At 38.6% G+C, this 17,573-nt stretch overlaps 1 protein-coding gene across 4 annotated transcripts; it reads left to right on the forward strand.

Moving 5' to 3' along the window:
- The first annotated feature begins 162 nt into the window (after positions 1–162).
- cblc (Cbl proto-oncogene C, E3 ubiquitin protein ligase) lies at positions 163–17,573 on the forward strand. Of its 4 annotated transcripts, none has more exons than XM_076971853.1 (13): positions 164–726; positions 1,095–1,582; positions 5,406–5,552; positions 5,762–5,918; positions 7,384–7,505; positions 8,846–8,983; positions 9,068–9,155; positions 10,776–10,907; positions 11,944–12,120; positions 12,340–12,489; positions 12,781–12,845; positions 15,081–15,136; positions 16,898–17,573. In XM_076971853.1, exons 2-13 carry the CDS (start codon positions 1,197–1,199, stop codon positions 17,041–17,043), a joined length of 1,764 nt encoding a protein of 587 aa, XP_076827968.1. In that variant the 5' UTR covers positions 164–726; positions 1,095–1,196; the 3' UTR covers positions 17,044–17,573. The 4 variants fall into 4 exon arrangements, with proteins under 4 accessions (XP_076827970.1, XP_076827968.1, XP_076827969.1 ...); XM_076971854.1 differs by having other exon boundaries at positions 1,098–1,582; XM_076971855.1 differs by having other exon boundaries at positions 163–1,582; positions 5,409–5,552.

Below are 17,573 nucleotides of genomic sequence, written 5' to 3' on the forward strand. Positions count from 1 at the left end.
TTAGTTACAATACCTTAGTAATTACCACACTCTTTTTTGTGTTGCATTTAGATGGTACAAACTTCTATTATGATATTACATTCTTTCTCTGCCCCCTTGAGGCCTAAAGAAAACCTGTTTGTCTGCTTACTACCCGGAAACTAACCTGAGATTGTATGTTAGGCGGAGATAGAGAGAGAGAGAGAGAGAGAGAGAGAGAGAGAGAGAAGAGAGAGAAAAAAACATGAATGTCTACAGCTAAGTTAGTTCCTGTTGTATATAGTATATATATTTTCTTTTTGCAACCATTTTTGGGGTTAAACATAGAATCAGATGGACAGTATGAGTGAGATCACATGGGTGCTGGAGGGAGTGAGAGTCTTATTGTGAAAAGGGGTGGAGTGATATTGCGGGAGAGGAGTTTTGCCACAGCAGGCAGGACAAGGCACTTTCAGTAAATTTCTCTCCAGATTTATGTTGATCCTTCACAGTTATTATTAGAAGCATATAAGTGATTTGATGGGTTTTTCGGACAACTGTGTTTGAGTAAAGTCATTTAGTCATAACCTCTGAAGGTGTTTCAGCACTGCTAACTTTATTAATCACTTTTGTAATTGGCTTGATATTCTCCATTTTTCGTCAGTCAACACTTTTTTTTGTCAAACCTTGGGATTATGACATGGGTTGAGATGGATTTAACAACATTTTATGAAATGGACCATACAATGGATTATTGAACAAAGTATGGTAAGATGACCTCTCAAAAATTACTGAATTATATATTGATCAGTCAAAATGATATGAAGGACTTTACCTTGTATTCAGTAGTTAAGAAAAGAAAAAGTACCCCAGGAAGTGGCTTCAAATACACAGAGCAAGAGCCAAAGACTTTATGGGGGGGGTGCATTAACGCAGAGGCATGATTGCAGGATGAGCAGACCTTCAATATGCAGATCTTTCTTTACTGTTGATCATATGTTTAAATTAAGGTCCACATTATTACCAGTGTCTCATCATTTTCAAGAGAGGGGCAGTGTTCAGGCTATATAACGGAAGTGAATGACATCAAGAACCATAGAGATCACTGCCCATCTAGATATGTGCTACATCTTCAGCAGATGTAGGATCGGGGTCTGGCCATTGCTCCACGTGTTTCTCGTTGTGTACGGCTGCTGGAGAAACAAACCCACAGAGAAGACGTCCACTTCGCATCCGTAATGGCAGTGTCCAGAAGTTCCGGGGGATTAGGTCAAAACCTTGAGCCTAACCTGCCCCACTCCTCATCCCAGCCCCCTACCAATGCTGACTGTAAACTCCTTGACAAGGTGCTTAAAAGGCTGGACAAACTGCACAGGCTCTGTACCGACTCACGGTTAGGTCTGAAGAACAGTCCCCCGTACCTACCGGAACTGGTGTTTGACACGAGGAACCTCCTGATGGAAGTATGGGCTCCCTACAGGGCCTCGGCCACAGCTTCTACACGCGGGGATGAAGTGGACTACCTGAGGATCCACGTTCGACACCTGCTGGACAAGACAGACAGGGCTGTCCTGCTGTTCAAAGATGGGAAGGAGAAGATATTTGAGGAAATGTCTAGCTCCAGGTGAGAGGAGACACTCAAATGTTCTTTAACCATGCATATGTAACAATGTCCAGTTGTTCTGTTTCTGTTGAAATCTGCCATGTCTGCACAACATTATACTTTGGCGCTAGTTCAGTAACTGAATATCTTGAATATTAAATATTGAATCAGAATACACACACACACACACACACACACACACACACACACACACACACACACACACACACACACACACACACACACACACACACACACACACACAGCACTGGTTCACTCCCAGATATATGCGATTCAATAAAGTTGTTCCAATAATGACCACAGAGTGAAACACAAATGTTTCCAAGTCTTTAAAAAGATCTCATTTGCTCTGGACTTGTGTCTGCAGCTGAAAGGGTAATCTAAAAGCCAACATTTGTGATGTAAAATATCCAAGCAAGCGCAAGCCAACGCTAAACATCTAAAGCTGATCTGCCTACAACCATGATGACTATAAATGCCCAATATCTTTAGCAATTTTCACAAAAGTTAGGCATTTGCTACTTTATAGCGAACTCCTTTATTAACTAAAGTGTGCCTGGTTTTCGTCCTGTCCTACACTAAGAGGGTGCCAAGTAGCAGATTTACTCTGACTACTAATAGCCCATGTGTATGAGCGCTGGAAGACTTCTCCATTATGATGCTAATAGAAGAAAACTACTTTCTGCCAGCTAAAGCCAGTAACTTGGCATAAGGGTCCAGCGTGGCCTTGAGCTGTCTGACTAAACACACAAATGAAATGGCATGGTCCAGGCGCGCTTCACAAGCAAGCCCACAAAAAGACAACAGAATAATTCAAAAAGCATACAATAGTTATGAAAGATAATAGAAAGTATTGTACAGTAGGGAAAAAAAAACCCAAAACCAAACCACCAAGCAACTTAAAAGTTTGAGGGATTTTAAGGTATTGAGGAAGTCATGTTGTCTGAAAGTAACTAAAGGTAACATCACCATTTATTTATTGATCTACTACCTATTTACATTATGTTTCATTCTTGGCACAGTTTAACCACAGATTATTCACAACGCACTGTTACGTGTATACAACCCATTCTAATGTTCTAACATTCTAATAATTTACCAATAATACTATAACCTCATTCATGTAATACAATTGTGCACATGATTGTAATGATGTAATAATCTGCTTAATAATACAATACAGGGTCTTGACCATTAATGCAATATTTTGACTAATAATGTAAAACCTTAATAAATTTTTTGGGAAGGCATTACATTTTTAGTTTGCAGATTTGTACCTTATTACATTATTGGTAATGTACAGTTTTCAAGAGTTATTAGAGTTAGTGATGTCCTTCATGATTGTTTTAACACAATTTTGTGTGGTTCTTTGTATTAAGATTAAGAATTAAGAAGTTCTTAACAGAATATCTGTAACATCGTCATGAATCAGAGGAGAGAATGTAATCGCGGTCAAGCGGTACTCACAAGTGGAACAAAGTACAAAATATCATCGAACAGAGCATCACAATCAAGAATCAGTACTGGGAAATGTATGAACAAAGTAAAAAATACCAGGAATACACAAGATGTATTACATTTTCAATTAAAGTGTATAACACCATATAACATTACTGGGAATTATATTGGTGACACTTTATTTTGAGTTGTAAAAAAAGACTTTTAAATAACTGTGTAACTAAATTTTTTTTTCTTTATTTTCCAAATTTACATCTCTGGATATTATCTTGAGAAGTCACTTAGCAGGAACAATATTCAATGCGTACATACCATCTCAACATACTCCACAAACTGTTACCGACACACTGTTGACAGCTTTCTGTAACTGGATTTTGAACTGGATTAGGGTTTTGCTTAAAAGTACCCTAGAATGCATTAATTCAGTTTTATTTATTGTTCTTTGATGGCAGTATAGATTTTATGTGACCTTCGTCAGGCTAAAAAATGCTTGTTTATATATCCATTTACAGCACTGTGATTTGAATGTAACAAACCTTTGGTTTATTTATTCTTTTTAATCCTTCTTCTGAGGGGATCATGAATAATTTATGAGTATGGCACTGATTGGTGGAATTAGGGGTGATGCACAGAATGGCTTTCAAAAAATCAACACATCAAAATCAACTGTGAGAGTTGAACCATGGATTACATAGCCAGCCAACTGTTTATGTCTGAACCTGCATTGATGGATATTTCAGGAGTGGAGGAGAAGCTAACATTAGCCAGAAAGAACAAGTCAGCTAGCTATAGGCTTAAATAGTTAGCAACCTAACTAGTCAGTTTCTAAATTAGATCTTGTTTATGGAATAAAAATGAGAAATCTGACAAAGATACCTATATGGATTACCATGACAAACAGGCTATTTCCCTGAATGAGACATATAAATAAAATGAACCTCCATGTAAATAAGCTAAATAATTGGCCATACTAATTAGCTAGCTAGTTAGCTTTTGTCATTACTTGAGCTTGTTAGCTCGTAGCTAATGTAACTTGCTTTTCATCTTGACTAAACACCAAGTAACTCTCTCATAAGAAAAACAACAATCTCAAAATTAAGCTGTAACAGTGAGACAAATACTAAAAAATATGTCATAAATGAGTACAAAAAGCACATGGAAGTAGTTAAAAAGCACATACAGCCTAAAGCTGTACTGTTAAGTACCCACCCTCTAAGATCATTGTTTATTCTCAAAAGTTAACTGATGAATGATAACTGATGAATGATGAATGATAACTTATACAACTTATAACTACTGACAGAACAAAAGAACTGGCCAAAGAACAGGTTGAGCTAAGCAAATACATGCAAGTTGCTTTATCATTTTTAATAATAAATCAACAAAAGAAAATTACATGTATTTTTATATCAAAACTTTGTTTTCTGCTCCTCCACAGCAGATGTGGACAGTGATAACAGTGAGGTTGCAAGACAACACGTCTCACCCAGTTCAGCACACCTATGACAAGATGCAGTGGTGTATCACTCTACTCATGGACGTAATTTTGATTTCAAAAGTGGGGGGGACATGGATTCGTCGCTATTTAAATATTTGGTTTTAACCGTAAAAACTGAATTAACAAAATTACGTCTGTGACTCTACTCAAAAACATAATGCATTATTTGTAGTGTTTACGGAGGATGGGCTTATTTACTAAATTCTAAGTTTCACAAAATTCTGCCAGTTCATAGTTTGTAGACTTAATCACTTTGTTCTTCTTCTTTGTCTTCTTCTTCTTCTTCTTAATAATAATAATAATAATAATAATAATAATAATAATAATAATAATACTTTTCCCCTATGTTTTTTATGCTGACAAATACATAAACATGAACTTGTTTATGTACATGTCTTTTAAGAGAATTGTATTGTAGCAGGGATGCTGACATGGCAACGAAATGTACTGTCTACACATGGTCATTTGACAGTGGAAAGTTCTGTCAGTGAACTTCAAAGATTCAGGACAGGATATGTAAGCCTGTGATTTCCTGTTTGTAGTAGCTAGCATGCATGTGTCTTGTGCATATTTACACGATTTCTTGCCTTTATGTGTTAATGTATTTGAAAGTGTTTCCTTTCTAATTATTTATGTACAGTATATATTTTTGATTTGTTACATGAATGCATGTGAATAACTATTTCATAAAGCAGTGAAATTCCACCTGGGCTTATATCTAACTGCTACTATTAAATACTATTACTATACTGTATATTGTGTACTACTGTACACAATATACACTGTACTATTAATCGTTCTCACTATGTAATCGTTACCTTTTTTGTTGTTATTCTAATATCATGATCTCACATATTCCTCTTTCAGAAGAAACTTGACCAAGCTGTCTCTACTCTTCAGCCACATGTTGTGGGAGATACGTGCCTTGTTTCCTGGTGGTCGATTTCAGGGCGACACTTTCAAACTAACCAAGGCAGAGGCGAAGGAGTTTTGGAGAAGAGCATTTGGAACCAAGTGAGGAAACGTAGCATGTAGATTTGATTTAATGAATTTGAATATATGATCACAGATCATTTTCACCAGATTTGACTCGTCAGAAGCACTCTTTATTGTGCTTTGTCATACGTTTTGTGCACTTCCAAAGAATTTGTGCACTTTGCATGCAAAACATGACATGTCCCTCTGAGCATTATAGTTACTGCTTTCTTGTTGTTCACTCTCAGGTGTATAGTTCAGTGGTCCTATTTTAAGCAGCAGTTAAGAAGGGTGCACAGCTTTGAAGAGGGGATGGAAGCAATGGCCCTGAAGTCAACGGTTGATCTCACTTGTAACGACCATATTTCTGTCTTCGAGTTTGATATCTTCACCAGACTTTTTCAGGTACAACTAGCACGCAGAAAAAAAGTTAAACGTTTGAAAGTATATAGTAAGTATTTAAAGAAAATGTTCATGTTTTACATAATGCTATATATAGTGGGCCAAATTCATAATAACTGATGTTAAATATGCTATGACATTTGTGACATGGTATCATTCACATTAAAATTCGTTATGATGGTAAGCTCACCTATGTCAACTTACTATCAGTGGGGAACCCGTCAGGGCCCTCTACGCCCTCTCAGAGGGCCTAAAATATTCTTAAAACATATATATATATATATATATAATTTATCACATTTTTAAAAATCTACTTACAGTTTGACAATCGACATCTAAATAATTACAAAAATATAAGCAAATAAATTATTCAACCGTGTCTATTCAATCTGTGTTGGAAGGTGAGGGGTTAAGTTAAGTGGAAGCCTGTGAGCCTGTGTCTCCCCCTATCAGGACTGTGATGCCCACTGTTCATTTACAGAGGGCCTAACAGTTATAATTCAGCGCAATACCAGTTTCAAATGACAGTAAAATTGACCAATCATATCTTCCCTCTTAGTGGGAGGGCTTAACTTTAAGATAATTTCCGCCCGCTGTGGTGACGCTAACTGGCGTTAGCGTACCACCGCTAGCTAGTTTCGATTCAGTCCTTTAATGCCCTCGTGCGCTTTGTTTACATATTCCGCTCCTGAGGAACACGGAGCTGTGAACCTTATTTTGTTGGAACCTTATTTTGCTTAAGAAGTTATCTAGTACATATATTATTGTTTATTGCATTTCTAAAGCTGTACTGTTGCCTTTTTTATTAATTTATTGCAGTTAATTAGGAAAGCAGGTAATAATAGGTGTAGGTGAAATAAATAGGTGTAGGTGAAATAAATTCACCTGCACCCAAGGTGAAAGCCAACCAGAATCAATATGTTAAAGAGTCCATATATGTTAAGACAGTGGTTCCCAAACTTTTTCTGCCGTGCCCCCCTTTAGAAGATGAGAATATGTTTGCGCCCCCCCCCCCCCCCCCTACACACACCCCCCCATATTGATGCCCCCCACTTTGGGAACCACTGTGTTAAGACATATACCAAGAAACAGATGACTAGTAATGCTACCAGTTGTGTGCTGGAAACTGCAAGCTGCATACAAGTGTAACACGTTTAAAACATACATGATAACTTGCATGTGTACCCAAACATTGTAGGAGAAATTTAAGAATTTAAGAATTTAAGAGTATAAGAATATATATATATATATATATATATATATATATATATATATATATATATATATATATATATATATATATATATACACATAGGAATATAAGAATATTATTGGTGAGTCCTGAATGTTAAAGCCATTTTTGGTCTTGTCAGCCATCTAATATTTGTTTACATTTTGTTTCAAATGATTCTCGTGGCTCTGTTGAAAGTATTACATACATTGACAGTATAATGTCTTTTCACCTCAGCCCTGGCCGACCCTGCTGAGAAACTGGAATCACCTAGCAGTGACTCACCCAGGATACATGGCCTTTCTCACCTACGACCAGGTAACGGCCAGACTGGAGCATCACAGACACCGACCTGGCAGGTACGCCATGCGAATGGGGGCCAGGCAGGGACTGAGGCGTGAAACATGAAGCTTGGTAAAGATGTTAAAAAAGAATCACCAGAAGAACAGAGCAAACATATGAAAGTGAAAAATCTGAATTTTATATCTGAATTTATATTCAGGTAGTCAGTCATTTTCAATTAAATTGCATTGCTTTTTGTCACTTGTTTGATTTAGATGTACCTTTCTCCTGCCTTTTTGATGTACCAAATTGTTAATTATAAGTTTTCCTTGCACTGATAAGTAACTGATAATTAGGCCTACCAATAAGATCTAATAATTTAGCTTGGGTCCAAATTGTGAATTCAACCAGAGAACAATAAAGTTACATTTAGATTTGTAAATTGGTTCCTTTAGTCTGGACCAAAATGTAAAAAAAAAGATTAAATTGTTGCTTTTTACTCCTGATAGGCTAAGCATTCACTCTGACATATTTGCTATCAAACTAAAAGATGTAAACAAAAGCCGAACAGCTTTAATACTGTATATTTTGTGACAATATTGAGTATTGGGTATCTTGGGTATCTTGAAAGACATTAATTAAATTGAACATTCATTCATTCATTCACAATAACTACCAAAGTATAATGCCAACCAAACTTTAATAATGCCAACCAAAACATAACATAATGCTCTATGTTGTGTTAAATGTTTGTGTGGGATTTGTATATGTTGGGGGGTATGTTCACCAGTTTAAAATTCAGAAAGATTAGACACAACTCCGGAGGCAAAACAGTAAGAGTGCATTTTATTGTCATGGTCATATTTCATGACATCACTTTAGTCCGTATTGCATTCATAGCTGGAACAAACTGTAACAGGTTGTTTGAGGGTCTTGGTGGTTTTGGTCTGTTTGTTTGGTGTGCACCATGGTCTAGAAACGAAACGAAAGCTGCCAAGTGTAAACATACCCTGAAATAACCATGAGTTAGATGAGATGTGACTCAATGAATGCAAATTAAACAGATTCCTGCTGTTGATATTTACTCAGCCTTTAAGCCTCAGCCATAAAGACAGTGTTAGTTTACAACACATCTATGCCTTTACCAGAAGCAAAGTGGCACAGAGAAGATGAAGAGAAGCCATTTTGGAAAGCTTAGCAGCCCATGTGGACAATTTGAAAGCCTTTATGAAATGAAAATGGCTTTTTGGTTTTTTTTTTTACCATCTTAACATTCAGATTCATACATTAACGGAATGTTTAAAGATTTATGCATTAACTATTAAACATTTGTGAGGAACATGTGTTTACCAGTAGATGCCTGTGAATTTAGATCAGAAAGATTAGGCCGTGACTCCCTTTCTGAATGTGTTTCCAGCTACATTTTCCGTCTGAGCTGCACACGAATGGGCCAATGGGCAATCGGTCATGTGACCACAGATGGTAACATCATCCAGACAATCCCAGAGAACACTCCTCTCTACCAGGTGCTAATACAGGGATTCCAAGAGGGAAGGTGAGTGAATAGTGCAGCTTCCTAAAGAAAAGAAGCTCAAAGGATATGAGATATTTCCATAACCTGGAATGCAAATGTTTGCAGCTATTTGTATCCGGATGGCCGTGATGTGAATCCTGACCTCACAAGTCTGTGCATGCCATCTCAGAAGGGCCGAGTTAAGGTCACAGAGGTAATTGACTTCCTCACAAGGGTTTGCTTTAAACTTATAGTCAGCCTCTTATGAAACACAGCCAGGTTGCACTTTTGGTGTCTAGTTTGAAAGCTGAAGATTTTATAGGAAAATATAACTAAGTATATCTAAGTATACTGTATATCTTTGTATATAACTAAATTAAATATATCTTCAAACAACCTCTAAACATGCAATTACAGTTTATGCACATTTTGCTGTTGCAGTAACAATCACACAGAGATAACTACATAAAATGCTCCCTTAATTAACATTAATGATATCTTTAGTTATATAAAAGTTAGGGTTAATGTTACCTAACTATAATGTTGCAAGGCAGAGACAATATGCAGAGACTCCATGTCCACCTTCAACTCAGACCTGCTCGAATATGAAAGAGGGGGAGGCCAAGCAGAGGCAGGACGTAGAGGCAGGATGCAGAGGCAGGACGTAGAGGCAGGACGCAGAGGCAGGACGTAAAAGCAGGACGTAGAGGCAGGACATAGAGGCAAGACACAGAGGCAGGATGCAGAGGCAGGACATAGAGGCAAGATGCAGAGGCAGGACGTAGAGGCAGGACGTATAGGCAGGACACTGAGGCAGGACACAGAGGCAGGACGCTGAGGCAGGATGTAGAGGCAAGACGCTGAGGCAGGACGTAGAGGCAGGACACTGAAGCAGGACGCAGAGGCAGGACGCAGAGGCAGGACATAGAGGCAAGATGCAGAGGCAGGACGTAGAGGCAGGACGTATAGGCAGGACACAGAGGCAGGACGCTGAGGCAGGATGTAGAGGCAAGACGCTGAGGCAGGACGTAGAGGCAGGACACTGAAGCAGGACGCAGAGGCAGGATGCAGAGGCAGGACGCTGAGGCAGGACGCTGAGGCAGGACCCTGAGGCAGGGCGCAGAGGCAGGACGCAGAGGCAGGATGCAGAGGCAGGACGTAGAGGCAGGACGCTGAGGCGTTGGTTTATTTAGAGCAGTTTAGTGTAAACAAAAAATATCTATTTTTGCAGAGTGGTAGAATGTGGTACCATCCCTAATAAGTATCCAAATAACTGGAATCTAAAACAATGACTAAACAACTAATAATAGTTGTAATAATAATAATAATTATAATGTTTTTTTTTCTTTTTTATGTATATGTGTTATGTGTTTGTAGTCTATATGTATGGACATCTATACCTTTCTCATGAACTGCAAAACCAGTTTACCCACGGGTACTAATAAAGTAACTTGAACTTGAACTTGAACTTGAATAATAGTGCTCTTTTATCTAATCTATATTAATTATTATTGTGATATTATTGAATTGATGGTATAATTTAATTAGAAAGCACAACAACTACTTATATTAAAATATAATACATTTTCTTGATGGAGAAAATATTTTTGCAACTTACTAAAATCCACAAACATTTACAGTCTCTGAATGAATCCGTTGATTTGATTAAATTTTTATTTTATATTTATGATTGAAAAGCTTTATGCATGGATTTGTCACTGTAAATACTAGCTTCCCATTGCTTGGATGTAATTTTCTTCTCTCTTAAACATGCTCTCTCTCTCTCTCTCTCTCTCTCTCTCTCTCTCTCTCTCTTTGTCCATCCTTCGTGCAGGAGCAATATGAGTTATACTGTGAAATTGGCAGTACCTTTCAGCTGTGTAAGATCTGTACAGAGCGAGACAAGGACACCCGTATTCAGCCCTGCGGTCACCTGCTGTGCAGACCCTGCCTGTCTGGCTGGCAGGTGTGTTGATCTTCACGCCATTACAAACTCATTACATTACATTACTTAACACTTTGAACTGCAGCACATAACAGGTTCACTCTTCTTTCCTTTAATAATGTGCAAGATGACTATAATAAAATCGGCTACTAGCCAATGGCTAAAACAAATATTTCAGCCCTCATACTGTGTAGTAGCTGAATACACAACTGTGTGTGCTAGCCCACTATCATTCAAACAATGATTCAGTATTGTGAAAGACACATCAGGCATCATAACCTTACTTGACTTCCTGTCTGTGCTTCAACAAGCATGAGCGTGTGTGTGTGCGTGTGTATGTGTGCGTGTGTGCGTGTGCTTGTGCGTGTGTCTAATTTTCCACTGCGTTCACATTCATCATCACACCCCAGATCACGCTAGCATTTACATGTTTAAGCATGACAGCAGGTCACATGCATCTCTGCTGCCTTTCACTGGAAGAGTAATTTCCAATGAACTCAAATCTTTATGCAAAACAAAAGACATCCATGGCATTCAGCTTTCATGCAAAAAATATTTACACATGTTGAACCTTAAAGTGAGGTTCAAAATTCCATCCTTTGGAAAATATTATTAAGCTTTTCTGAGCTATAAAGGAAACCGTCTTTATGGGCCTTTAAATCTGCCACGGCGAACGAGGGAAGCTGAGACACAAACATACACTGGCAACAGATACAAACATATATTGTGACAATGATTCAGGGGATGCTGTACTGTTACCCCAACCAAACCTGCCCCCCCCCCCCAATCCCCCCCCAGAACAGGAGATGCTCTCGCCCCCCCCCCCCCCCCCCCCATAGAGTGGCCGGTGGTTTTGTCACATATTGTGACAATGACATTCAGTGCAGCAACAAACAGGCACGAAACACACGCACACACAGCGGACTGTACCTAGGGCGCTTATATGGGGGGGAGGGGGGGTCCATTCGCAGATACACTGCTCTGACCGGTCGCCTGAGTTCACATGTGCTTGTTCATGTGCGTGCAGACTCTTTACATTATGACTCCCCGCACACAGAAGTCAGACGCACACACCTGCCCTTACTGCCGCTGTGACATCAGAGGGACCGAGTCCATCCTCATCGAGCCATATCGGCCCACAACAGCTGAAAGTAGAGAAGAGGATGATGAAGATTTGGAAGACGACCATGAGGACATTGAAGCGGTCATGAAAGAACTGGCTGCCATGAAAAGAGTGAGAGAGCATCACATGCCCTCCACAACATGTGTTCTCAACTGCACACGATGGTATCTAAAAAAAACCCTCAATCACTGAGGCACCTACACAGAAGTGTGAAAAAGGTCTTGTGGTGGCACTGGTCTGCCCAGTTCCTGCGCTTCTAATACACCAGGAAGCACTATTACCCTTCAGATGTGTTTGTGCCATCATGCTCTGCTTGCTCTCCGTTAACAGGCATCGCTGGAGGAGTATCAGGTCCCCACGTCCAGCTCTGCACCTCCTCCCCTGCCGCCCAAGCACAGCTCCTGCACCTCCTCCTCCCTCCCCACTGCACACGCCATGCCCTCCTTACAGGACATGCTGGCCCGGGCCTACAGCAGCTCAGTGAGTGTCCGTTCAGAGCAGGAAACGTGTCCTCTGTCTATTTGAATTAACACACATGCCACTTTTGAATATATTAGGAATCTTTATAATGTTTTCAATATAAATATTGATTTGGTGAAGGTATTTACACATATTTTTTTTAAATATACATCAGTCTACAGATGGTCAAAATAATGTTAAATTAACCAAATATGTTTGACACCCATATTAGTTATTCATGTAGTAGATCCAGATAGTACTGTCTGTACACATTTTGTTTTTAGAAGGTAACCTACTGTGTTATCTCTGTAGGCAATCAGCAGGACTGTTCCACATTCAGACCAACAGCTGAATCAGAGTGAAGCATCCTTGTATGGGTAAGGTGATCTTTAACTGAGCACTTTAATACTCTAATAAATTATTGCCATTGGGATTGATCTCATCTTGTTTGAAACTAACAAATGCAGCCAATACTAAATTATCACATGCTAAGATGATCTGATAGAAGGATTAAGGTAATGACAAAATAAAGTGTACTTTCATGCTATAAAGCAGAGGTGGGACCAAGTCAGTGTTTTGCAAGTCTCAAGTAAGTCCAAGTCTTTATCCTCAAGTCCCGAGTCAAGTCTCAAGCAAAGACAGTCAACTCAAGTCAAGTCTCGAGTCAAGACAAGCAACCGTCAAGTCAAGTCCCAAGTCTCAAACTTGGAATTTCAAGTCCTTTCGAGTCTTTTTTTTTTACAGGCACCAGCGCTTTACGAATGCTACGCTGTTGCGTTTCTTTACTCGTTTTGTTGGTGTCCGCCAGCCAAAAGATGACAGATCATTTACATTTTATCTTCTCTTAATTACATAAATGTACTTAAACAAGAATGTTTCGTTACATCATTTTACACGAAAATAGCAAGCTTCATCGTAAGCAAGATGCTGTCATATGAATGGTTATTCTAAACATTTGGATAAAATGTTTAAATATAGACTAATAAAAGGTTAGGGTTATTTTTTTATTGTTTTCTGTTATTGTGGGGTCACGGTGTAGGCTACTAATGTTACCTGGAGATTCAGTGGGGTCACATATTCTGATGGCTGCCGTCAGAATTGGTGACCCCAGTTAAAAAGGCTCACCTGTACATCCCATTCATGATTTCTTTGTTGGCTGCAATGGTGAAGGGATGGTAAATCTTGTTTAAGTACATTTATGTAATTAAGAGACGATAAATGTAAATATAAACATCTGTCATATTTTTGCTCGTGGACACCAACAAAACGAGTAAAGAAAGTGCACCAGCGTAGTTTACGTAGCATTCGTAAAGCGTTTGTGCCTCTGAACAGAAACTGTGAAATAGCGCCCCCTGTGGTCACAAAACTCGACGGTCACAGAATCTGGTGTAACGCCGGTCTGCGTCAGAAGGACGGAAATGAAATTAATGGGGCACACTTTATAAATATTAATATGCGTTTTAAAATTTAGATTTGGGGTAAAAATAAATCAAGTCTTTGCAAGTAAACAGGTTCAAGTCCAATTCAAGTCCCAAGTTATTGGTGTAAAAGTCCAAGTCAAGTCTAAAGCCCTATCCGGACGGGATTAGTTTTTCAGGGGGACGTCTGTGAAAAATATTTCACCCTTGTACTCAGTGATAAAACTCTTGCATCCGGACAGCAATTGAAAAAACAGGAGGACCCGTGAGTTTTTGGCTTTCTCGGTCACATGACATCGCCTTGTCACGTGATAGCATGTTTAATAATGTCACACTGCCAACTCTGATGATTCCTTTTTAACTTTTAACTTTACTACTGTTCAGTTCAGCATTTAAGATCTCCGTTTAAGTTAAGCTATTTTGTTAAACCAATACAGAAAACACATTATAAAAAATCGCTAATGAATGTAAATAGCTAAATAAATCCGTTAAATAAAATAAAATAAATCCATTAAAAAATCCAGTAAATCCATTTTCGCTCGCCGCTGTCTTTACGTGGATCTCCGTGAAAACGCGCGCCCAACGTGTAACTACGGTGCGTGGCAGTGGACATATAGCTGTTTTATTAAACGCGAGGTGATGTCTGCATGTATAAACTCAGACATGTGGATCCGGACGGGACTAAAATTACCAGACGACCACGGAGTACAGCGAAAAACAGTAGGTAATTCCGCCTGTAATTTTCTCTGAGGACGTCTGAGAAAAACACGGACATGCTCGTTCCGGACGGGATTAAAATCACAGAGGACCCCCCGTAAAAGAGAAAATTACCCCAGGACCCCCTGAGAAACTAATCCCGTCCGGATAGGGCTTAAGTCTCTGAATATTTTTTCAAGTCAAGTCAAAAGTCTTAATATTAATGACTCGAGTCCGACTCGAGTCCAAGTCATGTGACTCGAGTCCCCACCTCTGCTATAAAGTAAGCTAGAGTTGACAAATGACTGACAATCGTATTTTACAACTTTAAAGGTTTTAGTTCATGACAACAAATAAGTAATGTGTTCAATGTTGTGATGTTCCTAAATCAAACCAATGAACCCAACCTCTTTTTCACTTTGTTGTGACCTCATCTCTCTCTCTCTCTCTCTCTCTCTCTCTCTCTCTCTCTCTCTCTCTCTCTCTCTATCTCTCTAGTGAGGAGTCACTGCCTGAGCACAGTGATCCATCACTCTCACAGTTAAACAGAAACTGTAAGTATCTTATATTGACTATAAGCACTATATTGAACGTTGCTTACTAGGAACAAAAATGTACTACGCTTACATTTTTATGTTCCAGCAAAAATGGAATAACCACTGTTGAACTGGTCTGCTGTAATGACTCTCTCTTGTCATTATATGACTGTGAGAAGCACGAATGCCCTGAGTAGTGGAAACCCAGGGTGGCCCCGCCCACATTTCCATTTGACCCTTCGGGTTGTGGCATCTTCATATGCTGCATATTTGTAACCCCATTTGCCTCTTTCTCAGCCACCTGCACATTGACACCCTCGTACACATTGGCACATGCTGGTTGCTGCAATTCTGGTTGCCATAAAACAATTATGCAATTATGGAAAAAAGCCATAAAATGATATTTTATAATTAATAAAATATCAAAACAAAATAATTATTATCCTAAAGGGGCTCACTCAAAGTTCAGTGGTAGAAGGCCTCAAGAGGTCAGAGAGTTTCTGGTGCACGTTATCATATTGTTCATTGTATAGTGTGATTGTCATTTTCATTAACACTTCATATATTGCTGAAACTATTTCGAGTAGCTTGAATGTATTCCTCACAGCAAAATTTGTGTGCACTCCTTAATCAACCACTAAAATGAACTTGTAGTCTTGCAGTGGTAATGTCAAGGTCAGGTTATTTATATGTGTAATTTCTTTGTTGTTTTCAGTGTCACAGTAGCGCCCCTGACTCCTCCCTCGGGCATGTCTGTGTGTGTGTGTGTGCTTTTGTCTCTGTACACCCCTGTGTGTGTGTGGGTGGGTGGGTGTTGATGTCTAGGCATTTGACTGTGTTAGTCATCTCACCTTTTCCTTGTCTTGTACCTGTTACGTTTTACCGTTTGTGTATTTAATCGTTGTCCGTGTTCTTTGTCAGTTGTTTTAAGGACCTGTGTTGTTCATTTTGTTTGTTTAAGTGCTAAGGGCTTTTATTTATATAAAATAAAGATGTTGCTTTCACTCTGCTCCTGTCTCAGCAGCCAACATCACTCACACATTATATTCAATTTGTTAGGAATTTTGCTTTCTAGGATGATTGGGAAGGTCTGTTCCAGTATACCCACACACTAGACCATAGACCATATGTTATTAAATTAGTACACACTAGACCATAGAGTCTATGGTCTAGTGTGTACTAATTTAATAACATATGGTCTATGGCATAGACCATATGTTATTAAATTAGTACACACTAGACCATAGACCACATGTTATTAAATTAGTACACACTAGACTATAGACCACATGTTATTAAATTAGTACACACTAGACCATAGACCACATGTTATTAAATTAGTACACACTAGACCATAGACCATATGTTATTAAATTAGTACACACTAGAGCATAGACCATATGTTTTTTAATTAGTACACACTCGCCCATAGACCACATGTTTTTAAATTAGTACACACTGGACCGTAGACCATATGTTTTTAAATTAGTACACACTGGACCATAGACCATATGTTTTTAAATTAGTACACACTGGACCATAGACCATATGTTTTTAAATTAGTACACACTAGAGCATAGACCATATGTTTTTTATTAGTACACTAGACCATAGCCCATATGTTTTTATATTAGTACACTAGTGTGTACTAATATAAAAGCATATGGTCTATGGTCTAGTGACTAGTTCAATCAGATTTGTCCACGGACTATTATTTTATAGTGACATATTGTGGCAGATGTTTAGCAAAGCAAATTTGCCTCTCTGCTTTTTCTTCAGTTGGAGTGCCATGGGCGTGGCCAGGCAATTCAGCAAAGAGGAGAAGTGATAAACAAAGGGAAGAGGGAGAGGAGAGGGGTTTGGAAGATACAGGTTCCACCAGAAGACACCATCAAAAGAACTCTGGAAGATGGCCCTCGTCCTGACAGAATTTACAGATCAACAGGGCTTCAACAAGAAAATCAATAGAACAAAAGCTTAAACTGTGTTGTTCACATCAATCAAATAGTCCAAATCAGATTTCATTATCCATAGCATAATTTATGGCACCATGGCCTCACTTTTACGTAATGACAAATGGTACAGTAAGCCAAATTTGGGTGTAGACTAAATTACTGTAAATCTGTTAACAACTGTTAATGCTGAACCAAAACCTGGAGTAGAGACTACATACACATGAATTAATTAAGTTAATGCAATTAATTTAAAAAAATATTATTACAAACCAGCTTAGACAGAAAGTCATGGCTGTAAGTTAATTATATTGCTTATTAGGTTCATAAGTACAATTGTAAAACAGTTGTAGCTAATCAGTGTTCCTGTCATTGTCTCACAGAGTACATTTACAATTCTTATCTGTTTTCCTGAATAAGAAACATCTAATAACTAGCTCACTAGTACCAGTTAACAATTAATTTCAGAAATGAAAATAAACTGGACATTACCTTAAACATCA

The sequence above is a fragment of the Brachyhypopomus gauderio genome, chromosome 13 (assembly GCF_052324685.1).
Source record: "Brachyhypopomus gauderio isolate BG-103 chromosome 13, BGAUD_0.2, whole genome shotgun sequence".
NCBI classification, from domain to species: Eukaryota; Metazoa; Chordata; class Actinopteri; order Gymnotiformes; family Hypopomidae; genus Brachyhypopomus; species Brachyhypopomus gauderio.

What these genes read in the sequence shown, in the direction of transcription:
- cblc (XM_076971852.1), top strand. Translation starts at nt 1,197, where the DNA reads ATGGCAGTGTCCAGAAGTTCCGGGGGATTAGGTCAAAACCTTGAGCCT. An exon ending in TCTTCACCAGACTTTTTCAG is followed by an intron (nt 5,919 to 7,383) that starts GTACAACTAGCA and finishes TTTTCACCTCAG; the next exon opens with CCCTGGCCGACCCTGCTGAG. An exon ending in CACAGACACCGACCTGGCAG is followed by an intron (nt 7,506 to 8,845) that starts GTACGCCATGCG and finishes ATGTGTTTCCAG; the next exon opens with CTACATTTTCCGTCTGAGCT.